At 42.3% G+C, this 25,723-nt stretch overlaps 1 protein-coding gene across 19 annotated transcripts in view; it reads right to left on the bottom strand.

The window, feature by feature from the left end:
• Positions 1-6,633: 6,633 nt before the first annotated feature.
• The window catches only part of huwe1 (HECT, UBA and WWE domain containing E3 ubiquitin protein ligase 1), a 42,165-nt gene continuing 23,075 nt past the window's right edge, over positions 6,634-25,723 (bottom strand). For 7 of the 19 annotated variants that reach the window (XM_008290606.1, XM_008290616.1, XM_008290609.1 and 4 more), the window contains 41 exons: positions 25,389-25,584; positions 25,026-25,193; positions 24,755-24,903; positions 24,590-24,677; positions 24,059-24,282; positions 23,739-23,950; positions 23,431-23,613; positions 22,602-22,774; positions 22,376-22,515; positions 22,200-22,275; positions 21,872-21,970; positions 21,610-21,737; positions 21,366-21,525; positions 20,547-20,775; positions 20,244-20,422; positions 20,062-20,151; positions 19,150-19,310; positions 18,995-19,037; positions 17,786-18,154; positions 17,363-17,573; positions 16,912-17,036; positions 16,598-16,818; positions 16,075-16,466; positions 15,207-15,867; positions 14,366-15,080; positions 14,174-14,262; positions 13,401-13,557; positions 13,180-13,312; positions 12,786-13,000; positions 12,451-12,686; positions 11,556-11,658; positions 10,868-11,017; positions 10,494-10,739; positions 10,281-10,398; positions 10,034-10,174; positions 9,653-9,940; positions 9,393-9,498; positions 8,916-9,033; positions 8,304-8,485; positions 7,614-7,804; positions 6,634-7,509 (listed from right to left, as the gene is read on the bottom strand). In XM_008290606.1, coding sequence (XP_008288828.1) covers positions 7,407-7,509; positions 7,614-7,804; positions 8,304-8,485; positions 8,916-9,033; positions 9,393-9,498; positions 9,653-9,940; positions 10,034-10,174; positions 10,281-10,398; positions 10,494-10,739; positions 10,868-11,017; positions 11,556-11,658; positions 12,451-12,686; positions 12,786-13,000; positions 13,180-13,312; positions 13,401-13,557; positions 14,174-14,262; positions 14,366-15,080; positions 15,207-15,867; positions 16,075-16,466; positions 16,598-16,818; positions 16,912-17,036; positions 17,363-17,573; positions 17,786-18,154; positions 18,995-19,037; positions 19,150-19,310; positions 20,062-20,151; positions 20,244-20,422; positions 20,547-20,775; positions 21,366-21,525; positions 21,610-21,737; positions 21,872-21,970; positions 22,200-22,275; positions 22,376-22,515; positions 22,602-22,774; positions 23,431-23,613; positions 23,739-23,950; positions 24,059-24,282; positions 24,590-24,677; positions 24,755-24,903; positions 25,026-25,193; positions 25,389-25,584 — 7,968 coding nt within the window. In that variant the 3' untranslated portion in view covers positions 6,634-7,406. The remainder of the gene's footprint in view (positions 7,510-7,613; positions 7,805-8,303; positions 8,486-8,915; positions 9,034-9,392; positions 9,499-9,652; positions 9,941-10,033; positions 10,175-10,280; positions 10,399-10,493; positions 10,740-10,867; positions 11,018-11,555; positions 11,659-12,450; positions 12,687-12,785; positions 13,001-13,179; positions 13,313-13,400; positions 13,558-14,173; positions 14,263-14,365; positions 15,081-15,206; positions 15,868-16,074; positions 16,467-16,597; positions 16,819-16,911; positions 17,037-17,362; positions 17,574-17,785; positions 18,155-18,994; positions 19,038-19,149; positions 19,311-20,061; positions 20,152-20,243; positions 20,423-20,546; positions 20,776-21,365; positions 21,526-21,609; positions 21,738-21,871; positions 21,971-22,199; positions 22,276-22,375; positions 22,516-22,601; positions 22,775-23,430; positions 23,614-23,738; positions 23,951-24,058; positions 24,283-24,589; positions 24,678-24,754; positions 24,904-25,025; positions 25,194-25,388; positions 25,585-25,723) is intronic. The other 12 variants (XM_008290612.1, XM_008290617.1, XM_008290618.1 and 9 more) reach the window with 9 other exon arrangements.

Raw genomic sequence — 25,723 nt, 5'->3', positions numbered from 1 at the left:
AGCAAAGGTGTAGATGTATAGTCAGATTCTGTGAAATGTAACCAGGGAGTATATTCAATTTAAAATGCAATATATATTATAAAGCAAATGGACATGTAAGCAAGGTTTGATGAGCAGGGAGCCTTTTAAAAGGGAACCGTATCTAAAGAATGAGAGGTGGACACAGATGACAGAGAAAAAGTCAATCTGTAGCTTATTAGAAACGAATGATCAGCATTAAGGTCTTGACCATTGATTGTCTAAAAACACAGGGTTCATGTTAGACTGTCACCTGTTGTTCCACTAACTGTTGGGCACAATGTCCTGAGTATAAAGAAGAACTCAGAGACAGCTCACTGAAGGGAAGTTAAGGGGGGGAATGGGTTTGGATTTCTTCACAGGTCATGGAAGTCGGTGAAGTCTTGGCATTTAATACTTGGCAAAACATGCAGTTTATGTCGTAAAGAGTTCCAGGAAGTGTTGGTGGGCGACCCGTGATTACAGGGCTGTAGTCCCCGACGCAGAGGTTGTCGGGTCGGCCCATGAGCATTTGCTGCAGATTCGTCTCCCCAAATTTCCACTCTCTCTCTCCAATTGTAACAATAAATAAAGTCAAAAAGCACAACCCACCTCCTCCCCCCAAAAAAGCAAAACAAAACAAAACATTTCCAGGAAAATAAAGCAGTCAGGGGAATGGCATCGTTTATTTTGATTGTTTACTGTAAATGACTTGCATGTCTTCTGTAGAAAAAGGATCGAAAATCTTTGGATTTAAAGCCGCAAGTTGGGAATAATTATCCTGTAAAGATTTACTCTGATAAAAATTATGTTTTTTTGTTTTGAACCTTGGTAACATGTCCATGTGGTGTTTTTATCTGCTAGAAGACACATCATGAGTGAAATAAGGACTCAACACAATGGCTGAGCATTTCGAGCTAGAAAGTGCAGTGTACCAATGACAGTTTAAAAAAACATGAATCCAGGCTTTCAGGGTTCAACATGTGACAAACCTACAACACCGACCAGCTTGCAGCGTGAGATTTTCTATTTCATTATTCTTATTCAGCATCAGTTTAAAGTTCAAGCATTTATGGTTGAAGCACTTGCCACAGAGTCATTTCACAGTGTTTGTGCAGACTTGCAGGTGAACTGAAGCCTGTACTATGAAGTGACATTAGTTGGTTAGCAAGGTACATTGAGCCTAAAGTCAGAGTTTTCAGATAACCATGGCAACCGATGCTGGGGAGCCAACCTGGTCCCGAGCAGGTTTTGTTTAAACAAGTTTCCCTTAAAACAAATCCTGTCCTGACTGTTGTTTATGAGCAAAACAGATTCTCAGCTGAGGGAATGTGTTTTATCTGCCAACCTGTTGAGCTATGTGTTACTACATGAAGCAGCTACAGCATCACACACTTAATGCATCGCATCGCCATGGGAACCCGACATGTATTCAGCTGGTGATGCAGAAATCCCATAAATATGTTTCTATGTTTGATCTGTTTATGCTGCTGGTACAGAACACAGATTGGAAAACTGATTATTCTGCTGGTATTTATTACAGAGAATATTCAGTCAATAATATTACTGTTACTTTGATTTGGCCAAAAATGAAAGTTATAACCTGCATTAAACACCTGCCTTTATGTGAACGTGCACGGTCTAAAGCAGAAAGCCTGAGCTGACAAAGAAAGTTGAAAACCACCTTTGTGATGCCTTTTAACTCTGACTGGGGTGCTCGAGCTGCAGAGAGCAGCGGAGAGAGGCAGGGACTTCATCCATCTACGTATTCTAGAGAAAGCTAGAGTCACATTTAACCCTTACATACTGTTTTGGGTCAAATTTGATCCGTAAAAATCCTAAATGTCATTCTTTTAGCCTGGAATTTGATGACTCTTCTCCTAAAGTGGCCTTAAATACACGAAAATGAAAGTATTCAGTAATGTTATACTTGTTTTTTTTGTTTGTTTTTTTCCCAGGTGCTACAATTTTTTGTCCACTGAGGCTATTTGTGGTCAGATGTGACCCGTATCCATTGAGATGGATTTTGCATCTAGCAGTGTGGGTCAAATCAGGACAACAATGGTTTTTAGAGAATCCTGAAACTGTGAAGCTGTACAGGCCATGTTTTATATGTATTTTTTTTATTTACAGTTACTAATGTGACACAGGCTATTTAGACATCCTAAACAGATCTGTAGTTTAAATTTGGTACAGACACTTACTATGAGGGAATTCTTGACAGGAATTTGAATCCGAGTCAAAACCATACTGTGAAGGCATAGAACATGTTAGAGTTAGGCTGTTTTAAATCATGGAAAAAGTTTCTAAGTGTGTAACTTTGACAGAGCTACACATCTAGGGGTTAGATCAACAACCAAAGAGAGACTTTAACACTTAGTGCTGTGGGTGCACAACTCACAGGAAGTCATTAGTTTTAAATCTGTTAACATTTAGGATTTTATTGATGAAAACTAGAAATGCGCATACGACTGAAGCATCTGTGCTTGTGTGTTGTGACATAACAACGGGAACTTTGAGCAGATGGAAAGCATGATAAGTAGACACAGATGGCAGAGGAGAAGTAAATTTGGAGTTTACGTATAATCAGTGGTAAGTATGTTCCAGACAATGATGTTTTTGGGAAAATGTATTTTGCAATTTTTGATTCTATTTTGTTTGTTATTGTTATTTGTCTCTTAACACTGTTTTTCTTCTCTTTGTTTTTCTCCTGGTGTCACATCATCTCTTAACGCTGGTTTTCTCTCTACATCTCAACAGTCAGAGTTTGCTTCCATACAACCAAACAACAAAATGTAAAACTGTGTTCACTGTCCTCTTCCAGATCAGATACAACACGGCTCTCCTGCAGCTCCTCATGTGTCATAACATCATGTCTGGTCTTGTTTTGACTGCAATAACAGAACTGTGGATACATTATCCTCTGTGCACAAATGGAAATTCATCAAGTCATATGTGTACATATCTACATGCTTACTCATCACATCATACCTGTACGTATCCATATGTCAACTCACTATGTTCATACCCTCCCATTAAAGAAGGAAAAAGAACAGGTGTCACTAAAATAAGTTGAAATTGACAAAAGTAATAATGAATAAAAATTTAATGAAAATCATGACATTGCTTTTGAATTGTGGCTCAACAGAAATATTTTAAAAAAGCACGCAAACAAACATGATGGGACCCGTAAACTAATATTTTGTTGAACAACCCTTTGAGCCAATCACTGCCATCAAGTGTTCTCTCTCTCAATCAGACTTCTGCATCTGTTGACAGGTTGTGACGGAGCGACGCCGACACGAGCGGAGGTTAGCGGGCCGGCATGCCGACGCATACACACACACACACACACACACACAGGACACACACATACGCACACCCATGTACAAACTTTGCAATAACCTGCACTCACACCTCATTCCATTTCACTTCTGCTGTTAAGTATCGTGACCAAGGGTGCACACTTGCAGCGATACTTTCTCTCTCTCATCCATACACGCACACACACACTCACACACACACTCACCGTCCATTGCAGTGGTAGGCAGCTGGCTGGAATGCTGGGCGGGCAAACCCAGGCCCATACCATCAGCCGGCTTAAGATGGTAAACTGCCGGTCACGTGATGCACAACCTTTTATTATTTTCCCTGTGAACAGTATTCTTTGCATTGCCGATGGGTTATAGTGAGAAACCCTACCCCTGTCCCCTGACTGAGAATTCTGTGGTTCCCATCACAGGGGTGAACTGGGGGGAAAACTGTTTAGGAAAACATGTTTATATAATTTTTGTATTTTTACCTGTAAAGGGTACGCCCAGGGGGAGGGGCTTGGGCTTTAAAACCAAGGGCTCTGGGCCTGACTGTTTGGTGGGAGTAGTTGGAGTCTAGAGTTGGAGACAGTGATTGTGACAGAGTTGGTCTGAGTTTTTGAAGGTGGAGTTAGAGGAGAGCTGGTGTGTGTATATAGATCTGTATATAGAGTTTTTCTTTTCTTTTTCTTTGCTTATTTTTACGATTGGGTTTTTGCACTTTTTTTTTGTTTTTGTTGCACTTTTATAAATATTCTATTCACCGTCGCACTTTGGAGAGGCCTGAAATAAATGTAAAAACACAGCTGACGTCTACGCCATCGTTTTCTCCCAGTTTGGGAAAATTGCTGGTTGAACCCCGCGACACAGGTGTTTTGATTCTGGTTCACTGCTCATCAGCAAAGTGCTCTCATTTGTCCAGGACAGTTTTGTTTGCTTTTTTTTTTTTTAGATTATTTTTTTCAACCACAATTCAAAAGCAATGTCTTATTTCACTAAATCATAATTTAGCAAATTTTTATTTATTATTACTTTTTTCAGTTTCTAGTCAATTGAGTAGCTATTGTGAATTTTGCCTTTTTTTAATGGAAGGGTATGAATACATTTGAGGATGACTGTATATACATATTTAGATTCATCATGCCTGGTGTAGTGTCTCTATTTGTATAAGTTAATTTTTAGTTTTTATTGTACTTTAATAATTCTTGTCCTGCTTCTTTCATGCCTTATCTGTATCCAGCTGCTGTTCCATGTAAATTTCTCCAATGAGGGATCAATAAAGTTTATCTTTAGGCGTAGGCTTATTAACTCTTCTATTCTTTTTAGTTTCTTTTCACATTTAATCCATTTCTGCCAGTTGATGTTATATGAAATTAAATCAAGAATACCACCTGTCTCTAGAGCTGCCAGCTGTAATAACCGAGTTCACCTTTACTCTCTTCTGTGTTGTCGAACTAAAGTGTGCCTACGACAGGTGCACCGTTGTTGGTTGCTGTGAGACCTTACAAAGCATGTTTACCTGGTGTGCTGCTGAGGCCCTTCAGGATGAAGCCAATTGAATGACATTTTCTGTTTTCAGTGTTGCTTCGGGGGGATGGAGGAGTTGTGGTGAAAAGGCCTCCAAACAGAGAGGGGGGCCAGTCTGGACTTGTCTCAGATCAGTCAATAAATAACTGCTCAGCTGAAAATTACTAAGAAGTGTTCACAGGTTTGTGCTTGTCAAATGAAAGGATTTAAATCACAGCCAATCACCACAGAGTGAAATATAAATCCAGCATCTTTGGGTTTCTGAGTGCTTGTTGGTAAGATATTTGAAGGAATCACTAGAGTCGTATTACATGTAGTAATAAAATTCCCTCCTGCCATGACTATTTATTCAATATTTGCCGTGGAGCTGGGAGGAGTTTCCCAAAAAAACACCTTTGGATTTAAGTTGATTTCAAAAGACATGACCATAGTTGCCTCATGAGCAGGCTGTGGTTTAAGTTACCCTCAAGGAAAGAAGAACAACCTGCAAAATTCATGTTGATGTTTAAAACAAATCAGCCTCCTCAAATAATCCCAAAGGTTATTACTTTGTGCTCTATGAAGGAGCCAGAAGTAAATGAGACATCCAAGAACCAGCACTTCAATGTAAACTAAAATCGGTTGCACTACAGAAAGTAACAAACTAGCCAAGTAACAACTGATCAATTTGCTCCTACAGGTTAAGAAGTGTCAGAGTGTAGGTATTGTAATTATGCTTAATGACATTTTACAAAAAATAGGAGAAAGTATACGTCAGATTACAGAATGGCTAAATGAGTCACACCTACATTTACAAGGGGATTGCAGTTTGTGTTGGACTCAAGTATTCTGGCTCCCTGAGACTGAGTTTGGCAATTTGTCGCCATTTATTTTACTTACTGCTTTGCGCATTCATTCTTCAGACTGTGCAACAGCTTTCCACCCATTTTCCACATTACTTTGGCTTTACTAGGCAAGAAGTTATTTAGCTTTAATTGTGCAATCCAATTTAGTAAATTAATTAGAAACTGTGCTGGAGTTTGGAGTAATTTCGAAAGGGCTTTGTAAACATGACGTGAATTTAGCAGTTTCAACTGACTTGATGCAAAAGCAATTAAACCTTCATTTCTTTTAGTATTTTTCTAGTCAAAACCAAGGCAAGAAATGTATTTCTCACAGCAGACTTTTTTTTTTTTTTGCTTGAACAGGAAAAGCACACGTGAAGCTAATCTCGTTTATGGTGGTCGTTTTTCCACACTTTCAATTACATCTGTGCTTTAAAATGTCTCCTGTCACAACGCTGCAGCCCCATCCATGATAAGTTGATGAGTATGAACAGATGAAACCTGTGAGAACGCCACGACATGAAAATCAAGGCAGTGCTGTCATCTTCATTTCATCAGTAAAGAGAAGGCAGACAGAGGGGACACTGTGGGCTGTGTGACATCGGCAAGGGTGCAGTCGATTGAGATGGGGCAGTTTGGGTCAGTGCCAGCTCTTCTCCCAACTGATCGTTTTAACCCGGCTGCTTCGGGCTGAGCATGAGATTTGTGCTGTAGGACGGCATCGGTAATTACGCATCATGTTTAAGTGACTTTGTCAGGAGGGACAGTTTGTCTGACTCATCGCTGGGATCGACGTGAGCACACAATGTGAGGCTGATATCACAGAATCATCATCGGGGGCTCAGCTGATGAAAATGCTTCATCTGAGAAAACTGTCCAATAGCTCGCTAGTATTACAAATCCACACATTTGATTTGGATGAAATGAGTTCAGTGAAAATAATGGTTAAAACACTGTTAAAAGAGACAATGAACGCAATTTTATGCATTTATTCATGTAGTTATTCCACTCTGATTCAAAGGCTCAAGGCTGGGTCAGCGATTTAATAGCCAAAAATACTCTAGAATTTATGGTTAATGTTTTTTTTTTTTTTTTTTTTTCTTTTTTATCTCCTTCAGGTTTTCTCTTCATTTTTTTTTGTACCATCCTTCCTTAAAAATGCCACAAAACTTTGAAAAGTGCATTTTTGTGAATATCTCCAAAACTTCTCAAGTTGTTCATACACCCCCCATAAAAATGTTCCCCATCGTCAAGTCTTGTGAGGTCACAAATTTGCAACAGGAAACCACCAACATTTTTTCCCCAAAGGTTTTATAACCATCCTGTTCAAACAACATTCTCTTTTTTTCTTTTTACACAGCCAGAGAACAAAAAAGATTGAACATAATAAACTCCCAAACCTTTTGTACAGAGAAATCAAACTAAATGAAGAAAACATCTCTTATATTAGTCCATGTTTTATCCTCTAAATCCCCTCTTGCATTTGCCATTAAATTGGGAAGGGAGACACAAGTGTGTCAAAATGAGGCTCTCTGTGTTGTATGCAATGTCAATCAGTCTATTTCACTTGCTGGTTTTATCTGTTTTATATGGAATAGAAACCAGCAAGTCTAGGCCATTCAACAAGTAATCCAGTATTGTCTATGATAGTGTGTGCGTGTTCAAAGGTTATCAGTGTGAATGTGTCAGGAGTAGGCAAATCTAAAGTAAGTGTATGCATGTCTGTGTGTGTTAAGAGTCTCATAGTTTAAGCCAGTCCGAATCCCTCTGAGCATTCCTGAATGGCCAACAGCAGCATATGTCTCAGCTTCTCGTAGCTCTCATAGGCTGGAAGGTCCAGCTGGTTAAAGCTGAGGGTAGAAAAACAGAAAACATTACGGTTACATTTTTACAATAGTGTTCCTGCCAGAATCACTGTCATTATGTATGCCTTGTAAACGTGCTACGTGTTTACCAGGTATGGGCAGATGGCAGGCGGTCAGTGGACCGATCGTCACGGTGGATCTGGAACTTTTGGATGCCGTTCATGCCTTCCAGAGCGGCAAAACCCTGGAGGGGAACCTTGGACGTGCCAGTGACGAACTGTAGGAACTTGGCCCGGTCTGCCTGATCAAAGGACCGCAAGGCCCTCCAGAACCACTGGATCTAAATATCAGACAAAGAAAAAAAAAACAAGCACATGGTGTGACAAACGCAGCTGAACTACACATGTATTCAAATATATATATATATTTTTTTTGCTTTTCTGTCTGAGAGATAAAAATAATAATTGTTAAAAACTCCAACATGATGGGAATGACTCCAAAAGAACAGCTTTCTGTCATTTAAAACAATATGCAACCAAGTCTGTTGTTTTGGTTCAGACCAGCTTTACTTCATTTACACTGCATGTTAACCTTAACAAGCCAGTCCTGCATACCATATGTGGCAAATACAATGTGGCTTTATCCGTTCTACTGAGCCAGAAATTTAAATGAAACAAAGAGTTATGGCTTTTTTTTTCACAACAGTCCAACGTGCCCATTTGACTATTGTAAAGAAACCTGCACATCTTGGTTGTGTAATCGCCTTAACAGGTCCCCCACACATGAGTTAGTAGATATTAAAGTATTACTGCTGCACACAAGTCTGCACTAATCCATACCTGGATGGAGCTGGACTGGTACTTGTGATATTCAGTGTTGGCCTTTAGGTCATCGATGTCAATAGTAGGCAGACCAGAGATGAGCAGCTCCAGCTCCTGCTCAGTGAAGATGGAGATCAGCCTCTTGGGGATGATCTCATAGAATCCCTCAAGGAAGGCCGCCAGCTGTTTACGGATTGCACCTAAAAAAGAAGTCCAGGTATTCACTCAGGGCTTTTTCTGTAGAAGTGACAACATGCTTGCTTGGCTTGCAGGTAACACTAATCCATCTTTTTTTTTTTTTTTCTAAATAAACAGCTGAAAATTCAAAGCTTCACTGAGTAATGTAATTGAGCAGCAGCTGAAAGATGCGTCTTCCAGAGAGCACCGTTAACACTGCTGCATATTCATTAATTCAAAATTTAACTACTGCCACCTAGTGGCGGCATTCAGAATAACATTTACTACGTATATGTCTGATCATGTAAAATGGCATCTGCTAATTACAATATGTAGATTAACCAATTTGAACAGACTGATTGTTTTAGTCACCAAAGCATAGTTTAAAAAAAAAAAAAAAAAGTCTTACTGTTATATCAGATTAAATCTTTGGTGAAATAAACACAACCTCACCTGTCATCTTCATCTGGCACACCAGGTGCACATACTCCTTCTTGTTTTCCTCTGTTACAAGGATATTGGCTCCATTTGGCTTGAGGTCTCTCACTTCACATACCCCAAACTCCTGGACCTACAAATACAAAGCACATGAAGACTTTCAGTGTCACTTGTCTTGCAGAGTTTCAGTTAAATTCCACTCATTGCACATTTTGCATTTTATATTTCTTATTGCTTATTTTTGCTTATTTATCTGTATTTATGGTGGTAGTAACTTTATCTATGTGCCGTAACAACCAAATTTCCCCTTGGGGATTAATAAAGTATTTCTATTCTATTCTAAAGGTTATATTTTAGGGACTAGAGAATTACAATGTTAAAGTTTATGAGAACATCAAATATATAGAATTTAAATATTTGAGCCCCAATCCCAATTTCAGCACACAAGGAAAAAAATAAAACAACTGAAACATTTAGAAAACAAACACAAACCTCTGTGCTGAATGTCAGCTCATAGCCCAGCGTGGACACGTCGTTCTCTAACAAGTACACTAAGCCCTGGAAGAATGGGTAGTCCTCGCTTTCCATGTCTGTGTACCTAGTGACCCCACAAAAAATGCATCCATATTTTTAAGACATTCAATAAAAAGGCACCAAAATATAGCTAATCGGGTTAGCGGTTGCCACAATGTTTAGTGTAGTAAACACTAAAACGTGGGTTATGAGGCTGTAACTTCCAGCAGTTAACATACCTGACGCTCTTGCCCAGGATGTGCTTGTAGAAGCTGCGGGTGAAGTAGCACTCCAGTAGCCGGTTATCATAGACTGCCTTGGCCACAACACGACCCACAAACTTAAAGTAGCTGAGGTGGTTGGGGTTGCAGTGGGATGAGGGGTTGATGGTGTAGGTGACACGATCGCCTGGTGAAGTGCGGAACAAAGCGTACATGGGGTTGAACATCTCCCGGGAGATGATCATGTACCACTCCCTCAGCAGGCCACCAGCATCCTGGCCCTCCTCCCCTTCAAATACAATGTACCTGTAGTGGAGAGTGAGGAGAGAGTGTGACGCAGGTTGAGCGGTTCTGAATTGAGAAGATATTAAGATAGATGGAACAGCAATGAAGCCTTACAGCCTATTCTTCATGTCCTCTGGGCTCTTGCGATGCAGCTCCCTGTAAGAGTCCTCAAACACGTGATCTCTCCTCACATGCACGGCCATGTCCTCCTTCCTCAGGCCTTCATCCAGTCGCTCCAACTCCTGGCGGAAATACCTGCAGAAATTAAGAGAAAGTGCAGCATGTCAGTGATTTAAAAAAAAAAAAAAACAATAACTGTGGATGACAGTGCACAATAGAAGTGTAATATAATTCTCCGTACTTCCTCTTAACGTCAAAGTCCAGGATGCGTATGTAGTCAACCAGTACTGCAAAAGGCCCATCAGCCAAGTGAGTGGTAGACTGGCGCAAGATCTGATTAAGCACTGTACGGTGAGTTTCTGAAAGGAAGAAAAATGAGCCCTATTAAAAACTATGCCACATTTTAGAGCAAAGCTTTATCCTTCTCTTTACTTCAATGTTGCTTCAAGCTCACCAGCAAACCGGAGGAACTTCTGGGTGTCTGGTGGCAGGTTTGAAGAGATGTGCATGGAGGATGGTTCCCTGGAAAAGAACGGGTCTAGGGATGAAGGTGTGGCAGGCGTCAGGGGTGCTGGGGACAGTGGTGGAGGCTCATCTTTGATGTGAGACAGCTGGCTCTCCCGTGTGTCCCTCACAGGGGGTTTGCTCTCTCGCTCCGTGGCATGGACGAGGAAGAAGGCCTCCACAGCAGGCTGGAGAACTGAGAAAACAACATACCATAAGGGAGACGTGTCGCTCAACCATACCCCTTCAACAGACATAAATACAATGTAAACTACATACAGTAGATCATAAATAAATGCATCTGTTTGGAAGGATTCCACTTACCCAGCACAGCATGCTGGTCATGGGACTCCTCCAGCTCTTTCAGGCACTCCCCAAGCATGTCCCATAGTTCATCCAACAACAGCTGCTCACTGAGTAGAGGGAGGTCTGGGAGTCTCTCCTCACTCTCTGACTGCCCATTTCCTTCTTCATCTAAAAAGGAAAATGCCGAAATAGACTTAAATATTGCATCAATCATGGTGGTGATGATGATCCCTGATGATACATAAAAACTATTTTTGGACTGATGACACGAAAGCTCCAGACTTTGTGAACAAGCCCGTATTTTTCTGTCTATATTTGAGTTGCTTTAGCTATCATGGTTGTGCCTGCTGTTTAAAATGCAGTTAATCACAATCAAGATGTGTCTCACTGTACAAAAAAAAAACCTTGTCTTAAAACCTAAGCAGAGCTAACAAGTTGAGATGCAGCCAATAATAAAGCATTCTGGTGAGCAGTTTATGCTAATTCCTGTCCCTTGTCAACTTTCTTCCATGCAACCACTTAATGATGTGTCATTTTTAATGTGAAACTGCTCAAGGTAATGACTAAAATAAAAGCAATTACAGGTGAATATGAATTATATAATTTTATCAAGGGTAGACACACCGTGTGAAAAGGATGTGGGAAACATTTACTAGGGAAAAAAATGCAAATAAGCAGGTGTTTTAAACTGTGACTTCAGTCATACCCAGAGGTGGAGGGTCCTGCTCCAGAGGAGAAGGCTGGTCCACATCCATCGGGGAATCATCCCTTTGTGCTGCTTGGGCTTCTGACACTGACTGCACTTCAGACTACACAAACAAACCAGGAAGGATCAGCGAGGTAGAGACAGAGGATGAAAAGAACAGGAAAAAATATACAGAAAAAAATTAATGATTAACAAGACAAATATTTTCATAGTAATACATTTTGACTGAGATTGCCATGCAAAATGACATTCCAATGATCCACTGAGAGGGGAGAGGGAGGGGGAGGGCCAAAAGCATGAAGCCACATCAGCCAGCAAACAGACATCAGTGAAACTGATCAAACGGTTTGGAGCAGGCAGTACATTCACATTTAGACACTATCAACAGTAGAACATGTCAATGCAAATACACTGATACAGAATGCAGTGAATCACTGGCACATCTGTCTTTCTGTTGGGGCTGTCAGTGTTCATCATTGCAGCCAAGTAGATGCTGTCACAATGCATAAACCACTTGAGGTAGCAGACTGTAGAGTGACTGCACACTGTATCATGTTGCTTAACAGATAATAAAGTGCAATAACAAACAGTTAACGCCAGTCATAATTTAAAAAAATAATGCAAATATGCATTGCAAGTAATGGGTTAGCTTATTTCACAAAATGCACAAAGCCAGTATAAGCATAGTTATATTAGACATATGGCATCTAAACAGATAATGATCATTTCATAGCATTTATGTTTATGACCACCACAGTCATTTTGACACTAATGGTTATACTGTCTAGTCAAAGTTTTGTTTTTTTCCCCCTCAACTTTCAAATGATCTTCTACTCTAAGTGTGTGCAGTGTGTGAGTAAGGAGTATGCCTGCTGTCAGTGCAGCCCATGCTAACCGTGGCAGCAGCAGCCGTGCCAGCAGGGGGAGCAGCACCAGTGGGAGCATGGGGAGCGGCCACTGAGGATCCAGCAGCGACGGCGGCAGAGGCAGAAGGGGCGGTGGGTGGGGGGGCCTGTTGGAGCCGGCGTGCCCGCTGCCCCTCTCTCACCATCTGGATGATGGCGTCAGCCTCAGCCTCCAACTGACGCACTGCAGCCTGGATGCTGCTGGCTGAGCCCAAACTGGTGGATCCTGACCATTGAGAAAGGGAGGAGTTTTATCACTTGAGAAAACCATGAGGACATTGTACGCATGTATCCAGAATAGTGTGCACGTGGAGCATCTTCTTACCTAATCGCCCTGTCTGTTTGGCTTTCTTGTTGGCGCGTCGTGTGTCCTCGCGAAGCTGGATAATGACTTGCAGCACTCTCAGGAAAAACTTCTGCGTTGACGTCTTGGATGTTAGTGAACTCATACAGGGAAGTTGCAGTTCACGTCCCCCCAGTGTGCGCTTCTGTGCAGCGACAATTACTACACTCTCTTGCCCGTCAAACCTGTGCCGCAACCAATAAATTCACACAAGGCAAAATAATTTATAGTTATGACATATTACCCATCATTACATGCTGTAATGCTACAAGGTCTAACTTAGCTAGAATTTCAATCAGAACACTCGGTCTACTAGTCTCTGTTCTGTGTTGGCAACTTAATGTCGCTGAGCAGCCCAGAATCATCACTAGCTAACCTGCTGGTCATCTTGCCCTTCAGTCTGGCCGAGATGGAGGAATCCTCAGGAGGGGCATCAGGGGAATGTGAATCAGCTTGTGCACGTCTCTGCTGCTCCAAGTTGTACTCTCTAAGCTCAGCCAGTAATGTACCTGAGAAAGAAAAAATACAATGTGTGTTAACATGTGTCTCACGTAAAGGACATGAGAACTGGCTTCTGTGCAGCTGCCTAAGACTGACCTATCTGTTTGCAAAGAGTGTATCCGAGGTGTCTAGCTCCACTGAGCAGCAGTCTGAGCACAGTGTCTCTGGTGGCCCCATCTCCTCTAGATAGCTGCAGGAGAATGTTAGCTGCATCCTCCAGACCTTCCTCTGAACATGAGTGAGATGTCAACACCTTGTAAGGAGGATGAAAAGACTTGTTAGAAAAACATACCACAAATTATTGATCAAAATGTAGAAATGTGTAAATAAATAGGGAAAAACAGATCAATAAGAGTGCATACAGACATTGACAAATGATGTCATTATGTTTTTGTGAACTCACAAGGACCACGAAAAACAATTATCTGAGGGCTGTCACCAATCTAAATGCTGCATCCACAACTGATCCACTTGGCTTCCAAATGAGCTTTAGTCCATGTTAAAGACTTCTGTTTTTTTCTTGTCAGCTATACAATTATTTCTCCCTTTTTTGAAGAGTTACGGAAATACTGTTAGGTTACTTTCCTAGTAATACAGACGGGACTTTATTTATCTTACCAGCAAGCTAGACCAACTAAAAGATGTTTGATGGATGTCATAATCCAGTTAACCCATTAGTATTCAGTTCATCCAACTAAGTCCAAACAAAGACATTTGTTGGAATGGATGCACAAAACAGAACTGGATCGAGTAGGCAATATTATACAACAGATCTTTTGTTACTACTGTCAAGGTCCTTCAACCAAAAACAGATTTACACACATGATGACCGACTCAATATGACACTTCTTATAACTCTTTCTCCATACCTCCACAGAGAGCTGAAGTTGTTTCTCCGTTAGTCCAGTGGAGGCCATCTTGTCACTCTCTGTATTGCTAGCAGTGCCCCTTTGTTTTCCTGTTTTGGCAAACACATACATCATTGTCTCTAATGAAAAAAGGTTCCATTGTTAAGACGAAATTAACAGGTGACATTTTATTTTGGAATAAATGAACACTACCTGTAGAGATTATTCCAGTGGATGTAGGTATAGAGATTGTTGTAGAGGATGTCTGGGAGGTTGCTAGACTTGTCCCTGAGGATGTACCCTGGGCTGCAGCTCCGACAGAGGCCCCTGGGACTGCCACAGTGGGCTGGATGGAGCCTACTGATACTGTGCCCTGTGTTGTGACTGAGGCTGCGGCTCCTGAGCTGGCTGCGGTGTTGGGGTTGGCAGCCTGAGGGGTAGGGTGTCCAGCAGGCACCTCCGTGGCCTTGTTGTCAGGTAGGGCAATGGATATGAGGGAGAGCAGGCGCAGCAGCTTTTCAGTGAGCAAGGAGCTCCGTCTGATAACTGGGTGGGACAGCATGTTCATCAGCTGGCCTAGAGGTGAGGTCTCTAAGCTGAACTGGGCTCCCTCTGCCTCTGCACTGCCACCCAGAGGCACAGTCTTCATTGAGGCTTTGCCCTTGCGACTGACATTCATGTTGTCAAGCTTGACCAGCAGGTCCCAAAAATCTGTGGAGATTCCCAGTGACTGGGGAGTAATGACAGACGACCCAAAGGAGTTCTGGGTGTTGGAGGCGTTAGGGTTGCTCTGAGATTGTGACCCTGACCTGGAGCCCCCACCTCCACCCCCTCCCCCTGAGGAGCTTGAACAAAGGCGAGAATCCAGGTCAGAGGACGAAGCTGACAAATCCTTACAGCGCTGCTGGGTGAAATGGCTAGGGAAAACCTGCATGAATAGACAACAGAAAGGATGTAAACAATTGCAACTTAATTGAATTTTTTTAAGTTCTTACAGCAGATAATAGACAATAGATAATGTAGCAGATAAGGATCAAGATAGGTGGATCCTTACCTTAGCTAGCTGGATAAGCGTGTCCAACACATGTCGACAAACCACGGGAGCAGCTTGTGGGTGGATGTGAACAGTGGAGCCTCCACCTCCAGCACACGTGACACTTGCAGCAGTGCCTGACACTCCTCCAAGTGTTCCAGATCCTGTAGAGCTTCCGGCTGAGTGCCGGTCAGCGTGCTTCCTACCTGACACTCGCTGAATCTGGAAAATGTTTGTCCGGCAGCCCAAGGCTGCATCCATAGAAACAGACAGCCAGGAAAGCTGGCTAGAGCTGCGAGACTCCACCCTGTTCAGTAACTCTAAGGAGGAAGATGAGGATGACGAAGAAGAGGAGGATGATGAGGAGAGGGAGGAGGCTGCTGAACTTTTTCCTCCACAGCCTCCCTGGGTGCTCCTCTTGCCACGAGAGTCTTCTAGACGTGAGGTTTCGACACATACCTCACTCTCACTGCTGCGCTGGAGGATGGATAACAGACTGCGAATGACCCACCCACGTGTCTGAGAGTGGTAGCAGAGGTTCCTGAGCACACGGTGCAGACGACTGGTGTTAAGCTTCGGTTCATCCACAAACAGTAAAACCAGCAGGCAGGACAAGGCTTCATGGTCCAGCAGCAATCGTCCACGCAGACGCAATAGAGAGTCCACACTTGAACTGGATGGTCTGAGGAAACACAGGTGTAACATACATTCAGCTTGTCACCTGTGAACATTGCCATATGATTTGATGACAACCACCTACATTTTCAGTAATATAAGTCATATATTTTTTAAGTGCTTCATGACAATGTTTGTTTTTTTTCCCTTTTCATTTATCAAAAAAGAAAAAAAAAATCTTTAAACTGGTAATTAGATGAGTCTCTCCCCTTACCTATGGTTCGTTCCTCCCCCCATCTGAAATGTGCCTCCTCTCTGCACAGCCAGTCGGGTGTACTGGACGCCACGATTGCTCCCTAATCGACTGGTGAAGGCTGGCGAGCGCAAGATGGCTGAGAGGGCCGAAGATGAGCTATGACCAAACAGCCTCTCATGCATCAGTTGCCTCTGACGTGCCTCTTGTTCTCTACGGAGCGCAGCTGCTTCAGCAGCAATGTCCGGAGGCATGACAGCCAACACGCTGTCCTCCATGTCCTCCAGGACACTACGACGGAGCTCTGAGGGGAGCGTCTGGATGAAAGTTACTGGATCCAGAGGAGTGTCTCCCTGTGGAGGCTGCTGAGCTAGCTCTCTTCGCTGCTGCTCTGCTCGTTGCTGAGCAAGAACCTAAGACATTCAAATAACATATTTAGTGAAAAGAGCCAGTTACCCACAACTTCTTCAGTACTTTGCTTGGAAATCACGTTTCTTAAGTTAAACATTTTGTCTACTGTAATCCTTCATATCATGTCTCTCACCTCCTCCTGGATGGCAGGTGGCAAAGCCGCCAGGAACTCAGGGCTGACTTCTGTGACCCCTGGTCCTCCCAGCACAGGTGCAGTAGAGGAAGGCAGGCTTGTAGCAGCAGGAGGACGAGAGGGTGGTCTGATACCAAGCTGATTTTGCAGCACCTCTCGACGGATGTCCTCAGGAAGAGCTGCCAAGAAGGAGGGATCTACACCCTCTGGCAGACTGATGCCTACCAAGACAAAAACATCACATTATGAAAAGTAACATAACATAAAAATGTATTAAAAACTGCAGAAGAAGTATGGTACCAATTTATTTTTACCTGCAAGTGGGTCCTCCTCCTCATTGCTGGTGGATGGGAGGGGCTCTTCCTGGATGGCCTGCGACTGACTGTCAGCACTATCACTCCTGGGCATCGTTTCCCCAGGGGATGATACAGAAGTGGAGCTGTAAACAGAAAATTAAAAAAAGGGCTATTCTCACTCAGCAAAAAAAATGTGTGATTATACACTTACCTAATAGAGTGTCAAACTGGACAGAGTGTGCTTGGCTTGCTAGGTGGAGATTTGTTTGCATTATACAAAATATCATAAACTGAGGCAATGTAAGAGCACTGAAAACTAAAGGACCAGTGAAAAAGGGAGTAGGCACTAACATGACCTGTAAATCTTCTTTATGAACATTTACAGTTGTCTGGCCAAGACATTTATAGGGCAGATTATACTGCTTTTGAACACAGATTTGGTCAGCAAGGATATTTCAAAGCTACTTACCCAGTCTCTGCATCTGTCTGCCTGTCAGTTAGCCCACTTTCTCCACTGCCAGACAGCTCCTGAGACAGCTGGGTGGTCTGGGCAGGGTTGGGAGCAGCTTCTTCCTGAGTGGCTGAGGCAGGGCTGCTGGTATCCATTGGTGACCCTTCCAGTTGTGACACGCCAACTACTGCAGGCTCTGAGTTCTCTACAATGTCTGGACTTAGGGAGGCTGAGAAAATAAAAATAGATGAAGGCAAGTTAGGAGATTTTGTCACTCAGTGTATTGTAGCCAAATTCCTTGGGTGAATGATTTGCATTTCACAATGTTCAGAAAAAATGATGGATACTAGCTTTGACCTCAATCAACAACATTATTTATTTTACAAATGTGTCCCCTTACTGTTGGCCAGTCTATAAATAAAGTTTTCAAAGTTAGTCTACCTTCCCTGCCTTCATCCAACGCTCCTCCACCACCACCTCCTCCGACTCTCTCACCGATTGTGGGTGCTGGGGACATTTCCATCTGAGATGCCTCTGCTTCACTGTTTGGCCTGTCAGCTGCCGACAAGGGTGGAAGGCCAGCCCCTGCCAGAGCAGCCAGTGAGCTGGCATGCGATTCGGCCAGTAGCAGGTCAGCAATTGGTTGGTGGACCTGCTGACTTATCGCAGTCTCCAGGGAGACTAGGGCCTGTTCATGAGGGGCAGGTGTGGTAGGAGTGACCTCTCCAGATGGGGGAGCAGTGAGGAAGCCCTCTGAGACTCTGGGTGGGTCCAGACATGACACCGTACCACCCTGAGCCTGCTCACCCTCTGCAATATCCAGAGAGAAAACATACGTGAAGACAGGGACAGTTTTTATACGTTCCTGATCGGGAAAAAACTATACAGATTATTTCCTAAATTAATCCTGCATTGGTTAACTTGACTTTCTGTTGTTTTGCTATGCTTACCAACAACTACCAGTGCTCATGTAGTTGTGTTATATCAATCATAAAAAAAAGTCCTTACACACAACTGCAGTCAAACATGTTTCCAAACTTTTTTAAGTGTTAATGTTTGAAAGAAGAGAACTCAATGCAAGCACACATAAAGAAAACAAAAATAGCAATAGGCTGATTAGCTGAACAACATTTTTCCTTAGATGCCAAAGGCCTCTGCTGAGGAAGGCAGTAAGTTGTATAGTTATCTCCTGAATGGGGTGCACAATCCTGATCCCCAACAACAACACAACTTACTACCTCACCACAGCAAAAGTAGCAGCAGAGAAGTGCAATGAGATACATAAGAAGCAACACTGTACACCAGAGATGTAATGAAAATATGTACAAAAAGGTGCATAAGACAGCAATGCAAATCAGGTATTTTCAGTTTGATAATTAACGGAGCATTTCACAAGAGATTAGCTCCTTTGCAACAAATGAAGATGATGAGCTGGTATGGCGTTGCCATAAGAAAGACAGTAGACTGTATAGTTATCTCCCAGATCTGGTGTGATCCTAAAACTATACAAACTACTACCTCATCCCACAGCACGCACAGCAAGCTGGCTGCTTGCCTCTGGGTACCCTTCATTGAGTTGTCCAATCCAGACAGGTCAAGGAATTTTAACATTAAGACAAACAAAATTAAAATCTATACGATTATCAGTACCTGCAGTGTTCTCTGCACCATTAACTGTCCCCAATCCAGAACCCTATGAACAATAAAACAATAGATATTAGCATAAAGTCAATGCGATAGCCAAAAATGCTTTAATGTTGGAATATTCTTCTTCCTATACAGCCAATAAACATGCATCTACTGACCTGCAGGCTCTGTTCTCTGGCCTGTTCTGCTCCAGAGGCCCTCCTCTCATTCTGCTTGGACTCCTCCTCTTCAGCCAGCTGCCTCCTTCTCTTCTCCCTACGCTCTTCCAGTTCCTCATCTCGCAGACTCTCCAGATGCTGCAGGATAGGCACCTTCACCACTGAAAGCAGACACAGATGTCAAAATCCATCCTTGATTGTGGCTGTAAATCCAAGGTGAAACAAGTCACCAGGTCAATTAAGGCTACTTTAGTTTCAGCCATTAATCCTCGTGGATGAAGTGAAATCAGTAAAAATAGTTTTCATTTGTCTCCAATTGGAAAGAATTCCAGTTTAATGTAGGATTAAATAAATCCTATCATTCACTTATATTCTTTCTCTGAATCCAAATCCTTTCTGCTTCTATTAGCACTGTCACCCACATTAAGGTTTCATGTAATTCTACTTCTGCTACTTCATAAGTGTTGGCATACTTTGGGTTTTCTAAGAAAAACACACACGCACAGAAACACTGGACATAAAGTATCTCACTAAAAAATAGATCCTGAGACTGTCAGAATTACTGTGTTTTTCTATTACATACACAAGACAAAATTCAAAAGAAATTCATTGATGTCCTCAGTAATATGTAGCCATGCTTCTGTTAAGATAACCTTCATTAAGGATTTTAATAACTCCAAACAGGGTCAGAAAAATCCTGGTCTATCAAACATGTGGTCAGACTACTGGAGTCCAAATTCTTAGTGATCGAATTTTCAGAAATGTAAACATTTTCTGAAAGCACCAATCACAATTACCAATATACTGGCACATTGTCAAATACAAGAGGTATACAGTCATAAAAATGTTTTGCATGACAAAATGATAAATTTATTACTACTGACACAAGTTTCTGATTTAATATCAATCTACCTGCTACACAGTCGTGCATACTCTCGGCATCCAGCACTTTACACTCATCTGTCCATCTAGTTAAGGCAGTGGGAATACTAGAGAGGGTTCCTAGAGAGACAGAAACAACAGGCATGTTAGAAATTGATATAATAACAAACAATGCAACAGTGACAGTGACAACAGTCAATAGTAATGCCTACCCGCTTGACCCCCTGTACTGCTCTGCTCATGGAAGAAGTCATCCAACAACTCATCATCAGAACGAGCAATGATGTGTACATCCTCATTTCCAACCAAAAGGCGGGCACGACCACGAGACTGCAGAGGCAGCGAGCTGGACAGCTGTAAAATGTCTGCTGCTGCACTGGGGCCCAACAATCTACGAAGCGAGGTGAAAAGGAACACACATTTTAATTCCCACAAAGTACAAAGAAACTGGTGTAATAGAAAGTGCAAAACAGATGTGTTGTTTAACACAGTTACAAAAAGATTTTTTTTTCCACCTTTGCAAGATGAGTGGAGGGTTGGGCTGGCGGTTGCCAGGGTAATGAACATGGATGGTGTGTCCACTGTTGGCAGTGAGCTGGCGCAGTGTTCTCTGGCTGCGACCCATGCCCTGTGCCAGACGGCTGCTGGTGCCTGCCACACCTAGGGTGAGGGAACCGTGGTCAGCATGGCGCACCATCAGTGGGTGGGAGCTAGGGATGTTGCCTGGGGAAGGAGGGATGTCAGCTGATGGAAAAATAACAGAAAACAGTAGGCAGACATTAGGGGGACAACTATGGCACAACCCCATGCAATGCTTAAAAAATAAAACTAATGAAATTTCAGTCTCTGCATCACCCGTTTTGTCATTTGTAACTACTAATTTGGAAGGTCCAAAGCTTCAGTGACTGAAGCAAGCAGACGTTTAGCAGGAGAGCAACTCTTTGATAAATGTTTTTATACTAGACATTCTGATATTTAACAGCAGTAAAACAAGTGTAACTGTTATCATGTACAGTATGCTGAATTATAGGCATGGCACTTGATGGTTTTAAAAAAAATGCTTCATCTTTGCTTCTATAACAAGTGAAGATGTCAAATGTGAAAAAGATCTCATGTGGTGTTAAAACCACTATTTGGAAAATCTGAGTGAACATCCAATGCGCAAAGAGTAAGTCTAATATACAAAGAAGACAATGTATGTACAGAATTAAAATGCACTTGATTTTAAACTTATTCTTTACTATGGAATCATTTGAGATGGTGTATCAACTGGGAACCAATCAATAATCAGTAAGTCTGACCTCTAAACATAAGTAATAAATTATCTTGCTTACCGTTGTTGGAGAACATGTTGTCAAACTCTATGATGAGGTCATCATCCCTGTCAAACCTCTCAAAGCGGATGTGTGGTGCAGCATTGATGTCAGGGAAGTCTTCATCCAGCTCCATCTCTGAACCTTCATCATCATCATCTTCATCTCCTTCTTCATCATCCTTTAGAAAAGGTAGCAGTGATGAGTCGTAAGTTTAAGCAACAATCAAAATTCCATTAAAGAACTTGACTGCACTGATTCATACCTGATCCTCCTCCTCCTCCTCTTCCTCCTCTTCCTCTTCATCCTGGCTGTCTTCATCATCATTGCTGCCACTAGAATCTTCCTCCTGTGTATGCTCCTCATCCTCTGGTTCCAGGATGTTCATGGAGTCTGATGGAAGAGAAAAACACACACATCCTTACTAGAAAATCTTATCAGAGAAGCCATTAGTGAGAGCAATCACAACAACATCAAGTTATTTGTGGTCATAAAACAAACTGCATTCTGAAGTGCCCATATCTTACCTTCGCGATTGGCCTGAAGAGTTGATGCCTGGCTAATATTAGAGGGGGCCTCATCCATCAGCACATCCTCTTGGGATTCATCTTCACCACTGCGTCCCACTGATTGATAGAACACACAACATGTGATACACAAGCTCTGGGTTTTCTTGCCTGTTTGCGATATGACGCTACAATAAATAATTATTGTAGAAGTATTGCAATTGTTTTCATTGATTTTAGATCCTGCACCTTCCACACTAAGGCTTAATGGTAGTGCACACATTTGGGCTACACTTTTTCTTCCACATGTCCCTTTGCTGTCACCTCTGGAATTAATCTGGTGGCTTACCTATAATTGTGCTGTTGACAGTGCCAGCATCTCTTTCCAACAGCTCGTCAATCAGATCCACCAACTCATTCTCTACCTGCATGAACAGGAAATAAAATACAAATGCAATGTCAGCCATCAAACGACAAAGTAAAGAAATGGCTATTGCTTAAGAGCTCGATTACAAAGTTATTCACCTGCATAGCTTGTGTACTGAGAACCTCTGGCTGACCAGCAATGACCACCGTGTCTCCCTCTGTCTCTCCATCCATCAGGTCACTGTCTGTTCCCTGCACCCTGTGGCTGCCATCCACTGGCTCTGCCTCACCAGACTCTCCTGAAATGAACGGCATAAATCAGCAACAGACATATTTGGAATCACAGGTAGTGTGCTGAAGTACCTCCTCTGTCTCACAAGAATACCTTGGTCCTGAGTGTTGCTGTTGCTGTCCCTGGCAGTGCCCACAGTGTCATGTTCTGCCTTGTTCTTGCTGGAGCCTCCTTTGCCCCCAAACAGACTGCTGGGCTGGTTAACAATGCGGGACAGTGTCTCCAGAGGCTTCAGGGCAGCATTCACTGTGTTGGCCATGTTGGGACTAAAGCAAATGACGTGAAGAAAGAAATGAGGAGTAATTTAACACTGATGTTGAAACGTAAATGAAAATTGTTGTGCAAAGCCAACTTGATTCTGAAATAAAACTACTTGAAATGCAAGTTCATCTTTGTCAAAAGATTAGAGTCATCTGATTTATTAATTGATATAATTGATTATCCAGAAATCTCAGGGTCTGCTGACCCTCAGTTTAGGTATGTTGATCAATTGTTTTAAATTGAGCCCGCTTCAAGCTCAAGTTAAAGGTTCCCTGTGGAATTTTAGACCTCCAGTAACATTATGGGGCAGTTTGTCTTTAAGCTGGTCTCTGCTTAGTTTAGTTCACATACAAGAATGTACATGCATATGTCTTCATGCTGATGACAGATTACACATGTACATGCCAATAAAGACAGAATAAGGCTGATTGCGAGTAAACATGGATGTGAACAATGCAGGATTTAAAATAGGCATTTCAACATTTCATGCAGAAGGAAATTTACAAATAGACCTCATGGACATATATAGTGCATTTTGGTGAGTAACAGTAAAAGTAAACATAACTGGCCTTTTTGTTTTAACTCCACAAGTTATTTCTACCAGACTAATCATTAGTTACTTTTAATTTGCAAATTAAATCAATTTAATGTCATCATATACCTGGACAAATCCAAGCTGTGAGGGACACGTGCCAAGTCGTTGACCAGTCCTTTCTTAAGAAACAGCCTTATGATGTTGTTCATGCCATTATGTTGTGTCTTGGCTGCTGCTGTGCTATAGAAACTGGATGTGGAAGGACATGATTCCATGATGGTGCTAATGATGCACATCACTGCCTGAAGCCTGTAAAATAAATGTGCAATGACAAGAGTGAGAAGGATTGTAGAGATCCAAATAAATTATTAATCAGTCACTCAAGTGTTATAGCATCAATGTAAGGCTGTATTGTGCATTTTAATCCTTCGTACCTGGCGTGTTTTTCGGCACCTTCTGTCATTGCTAGTGCTCGACTGAGGGCAGCCTTCACCTCATTGACCAAGGCCACTTGGGCATCAGTGCCAGTGCCAGCAGCTGCCAGGCTGGCTAGGAAGAGACGTGCCAATGCTGGGGTGTCCTTATCCTCTGAATTCTGGGTGTGAGGCAGTAAGTGGTCGAGCACAAAGGCTAGAACACTGCAATCCTGTTAGAAAGCAGGCATGTCAAAATAGGTTAGGAGGAAAAAAACATGGCATTAAAAGCGTGACAATGCAGAGGTGTAAAAAGCTGACGATTTTGTTAAACTACTCACCTCCTTAATAAGCTCGGACTGTCCAGCGGTGTAGCAGTAGGAGGCAATTAGTGTGGCGATGCCCACATAAGAGCGCACCAGTTCAGCCAGCAGTCTCAGGATGGTAGAGGTAGGCATTAGAGGCTTGCTTGCCTTTACTTTTGCTGCTTTACCCTCATCTGAGCTAGTACTCTTCTCTCCCTCCTGTTCTTTTTTCTCCTCCCGCATCTCTTCTGGTGTGGAGGCTGAGGAAGTCAGCATAACAGTATGAATACGATATGCCCAACATAAATAAAATATGAGCTCACATGAAAATGATTTTTTATTTTATTTTATCTCTGATGGTGGGCATATTAACAACCTTTACTGTTTTATTATTGACTGAAAATAAGAAAATCTTATGGCAAAAATAAAAAAAACACCAACAACTAAAGCATTGTTATTAGATTGACAGCAAATTAAACAATGTGATGATAGATGATCTGGTATGTACTGTTAATTAGCAATGATTTATATCCTGGTGTTTAAACAAAGAAAAACAAAATGTCTCACCTTCTCCTTGTGGTGTTCCAGACTGGGAAGACTCAGCCACACCTCCATCAGCAGCAAACACTTGAGTCTGAGCGGAAGAGATGTGGTTCTATTATTGCCAAAGGAAATTACAAATGTCATGTTTCAACACACAACTAAACAGGACTTCTAGTCACTGAGACTCACATTGATATGGAATGCAGACTGGGAGTCGAAGTCGCTCCCTTGCCGGGTGAGCCGGTACTGCTGATAAACATCATCGCCAACATCCTGCAAGATCTGGCAAAGGTCTTGACCACCAGGCACAGCTGCAGCACGCTCTTCTGGACGTTCAGCTGTGATATACACACAAAACCAGTCATAAGCTGAAATGCTCAAATGAATATCTCCAATAAAATGATGAATAAACCCTTTGAGAGGATAGTTATTTGGTTCCTACAATAATTAAATATCTTACGTTCTTCAGGAGCATGGTAGGCAGCCAAAGCATTGAGCATGTCGTAGATGACCTCCTTGATAGTGTCAGGGATAGGGGGTAAGGGAGACAGCTTCAGAGGAGTGGTCTTCACCAGCTGCACAGCATTGGGCCCCTTAATTCGAAGGTTCTCGAATTCGTCATCAGAAGCTGTAGAAAGAAAAAAAAAAAAAAACGTGTATAGTCTTATGAGGGTTAAAACATTCTGACACTTTGGTATGTAAATAAATCTGTCAGATTGACAATACTCATAACTTCAGATGTAATCAAGAGTTTTTTTATTCACTTCCAACTAAACCTCTAGTCAAACATTATTTCAAGTATTAGAAAAGTTTGCACACTCACTTGTGCCAGCTCCACGTGGTGCAGGTAGAGCAATGCGGACACAATTGCTGGCAGTCTCAGCAAAGCATTCAGGGTTACGACAGGCAGCAGGGCCCAGGACGCGAAGAATGTAATTGATTTCTCTGGAACCAAGGCTGCCTGACACCACTCCTGAGGTGGTACTACCTGCTCCACTGGTCACTGCTGACCTCACCACCTATGTCAACAGATTATTGAGGAATTGGATAATGATATCAACAAACCTCAGAAGCATAATTTACAAAATCACATAATTGCAGCAAATACACTGGTGGTTGAAATAACAAGTTGTCATTATCTACATATACTATGAACTG

Source organism: Stegastes partitus, unplaced genomic scaffold, assembly GCF_000690725.1.
Source record: "Stegastes partitus isolate 25-593 unplaced genomic scaffold, Stegastes_partitus-1.0.2 Scaffold686, whole genome shotgun sequence".
Lineage (NCBI taxonomy): Eukaryota > Metazoa > Chordata > Actinopteri > Pomacentridae > Stegastes > Stegastes partitus.
Note: the sequence above shows the minus strand (reverse complement) of the source record. Positions and strands in the feature narration are given on the sequence as shown.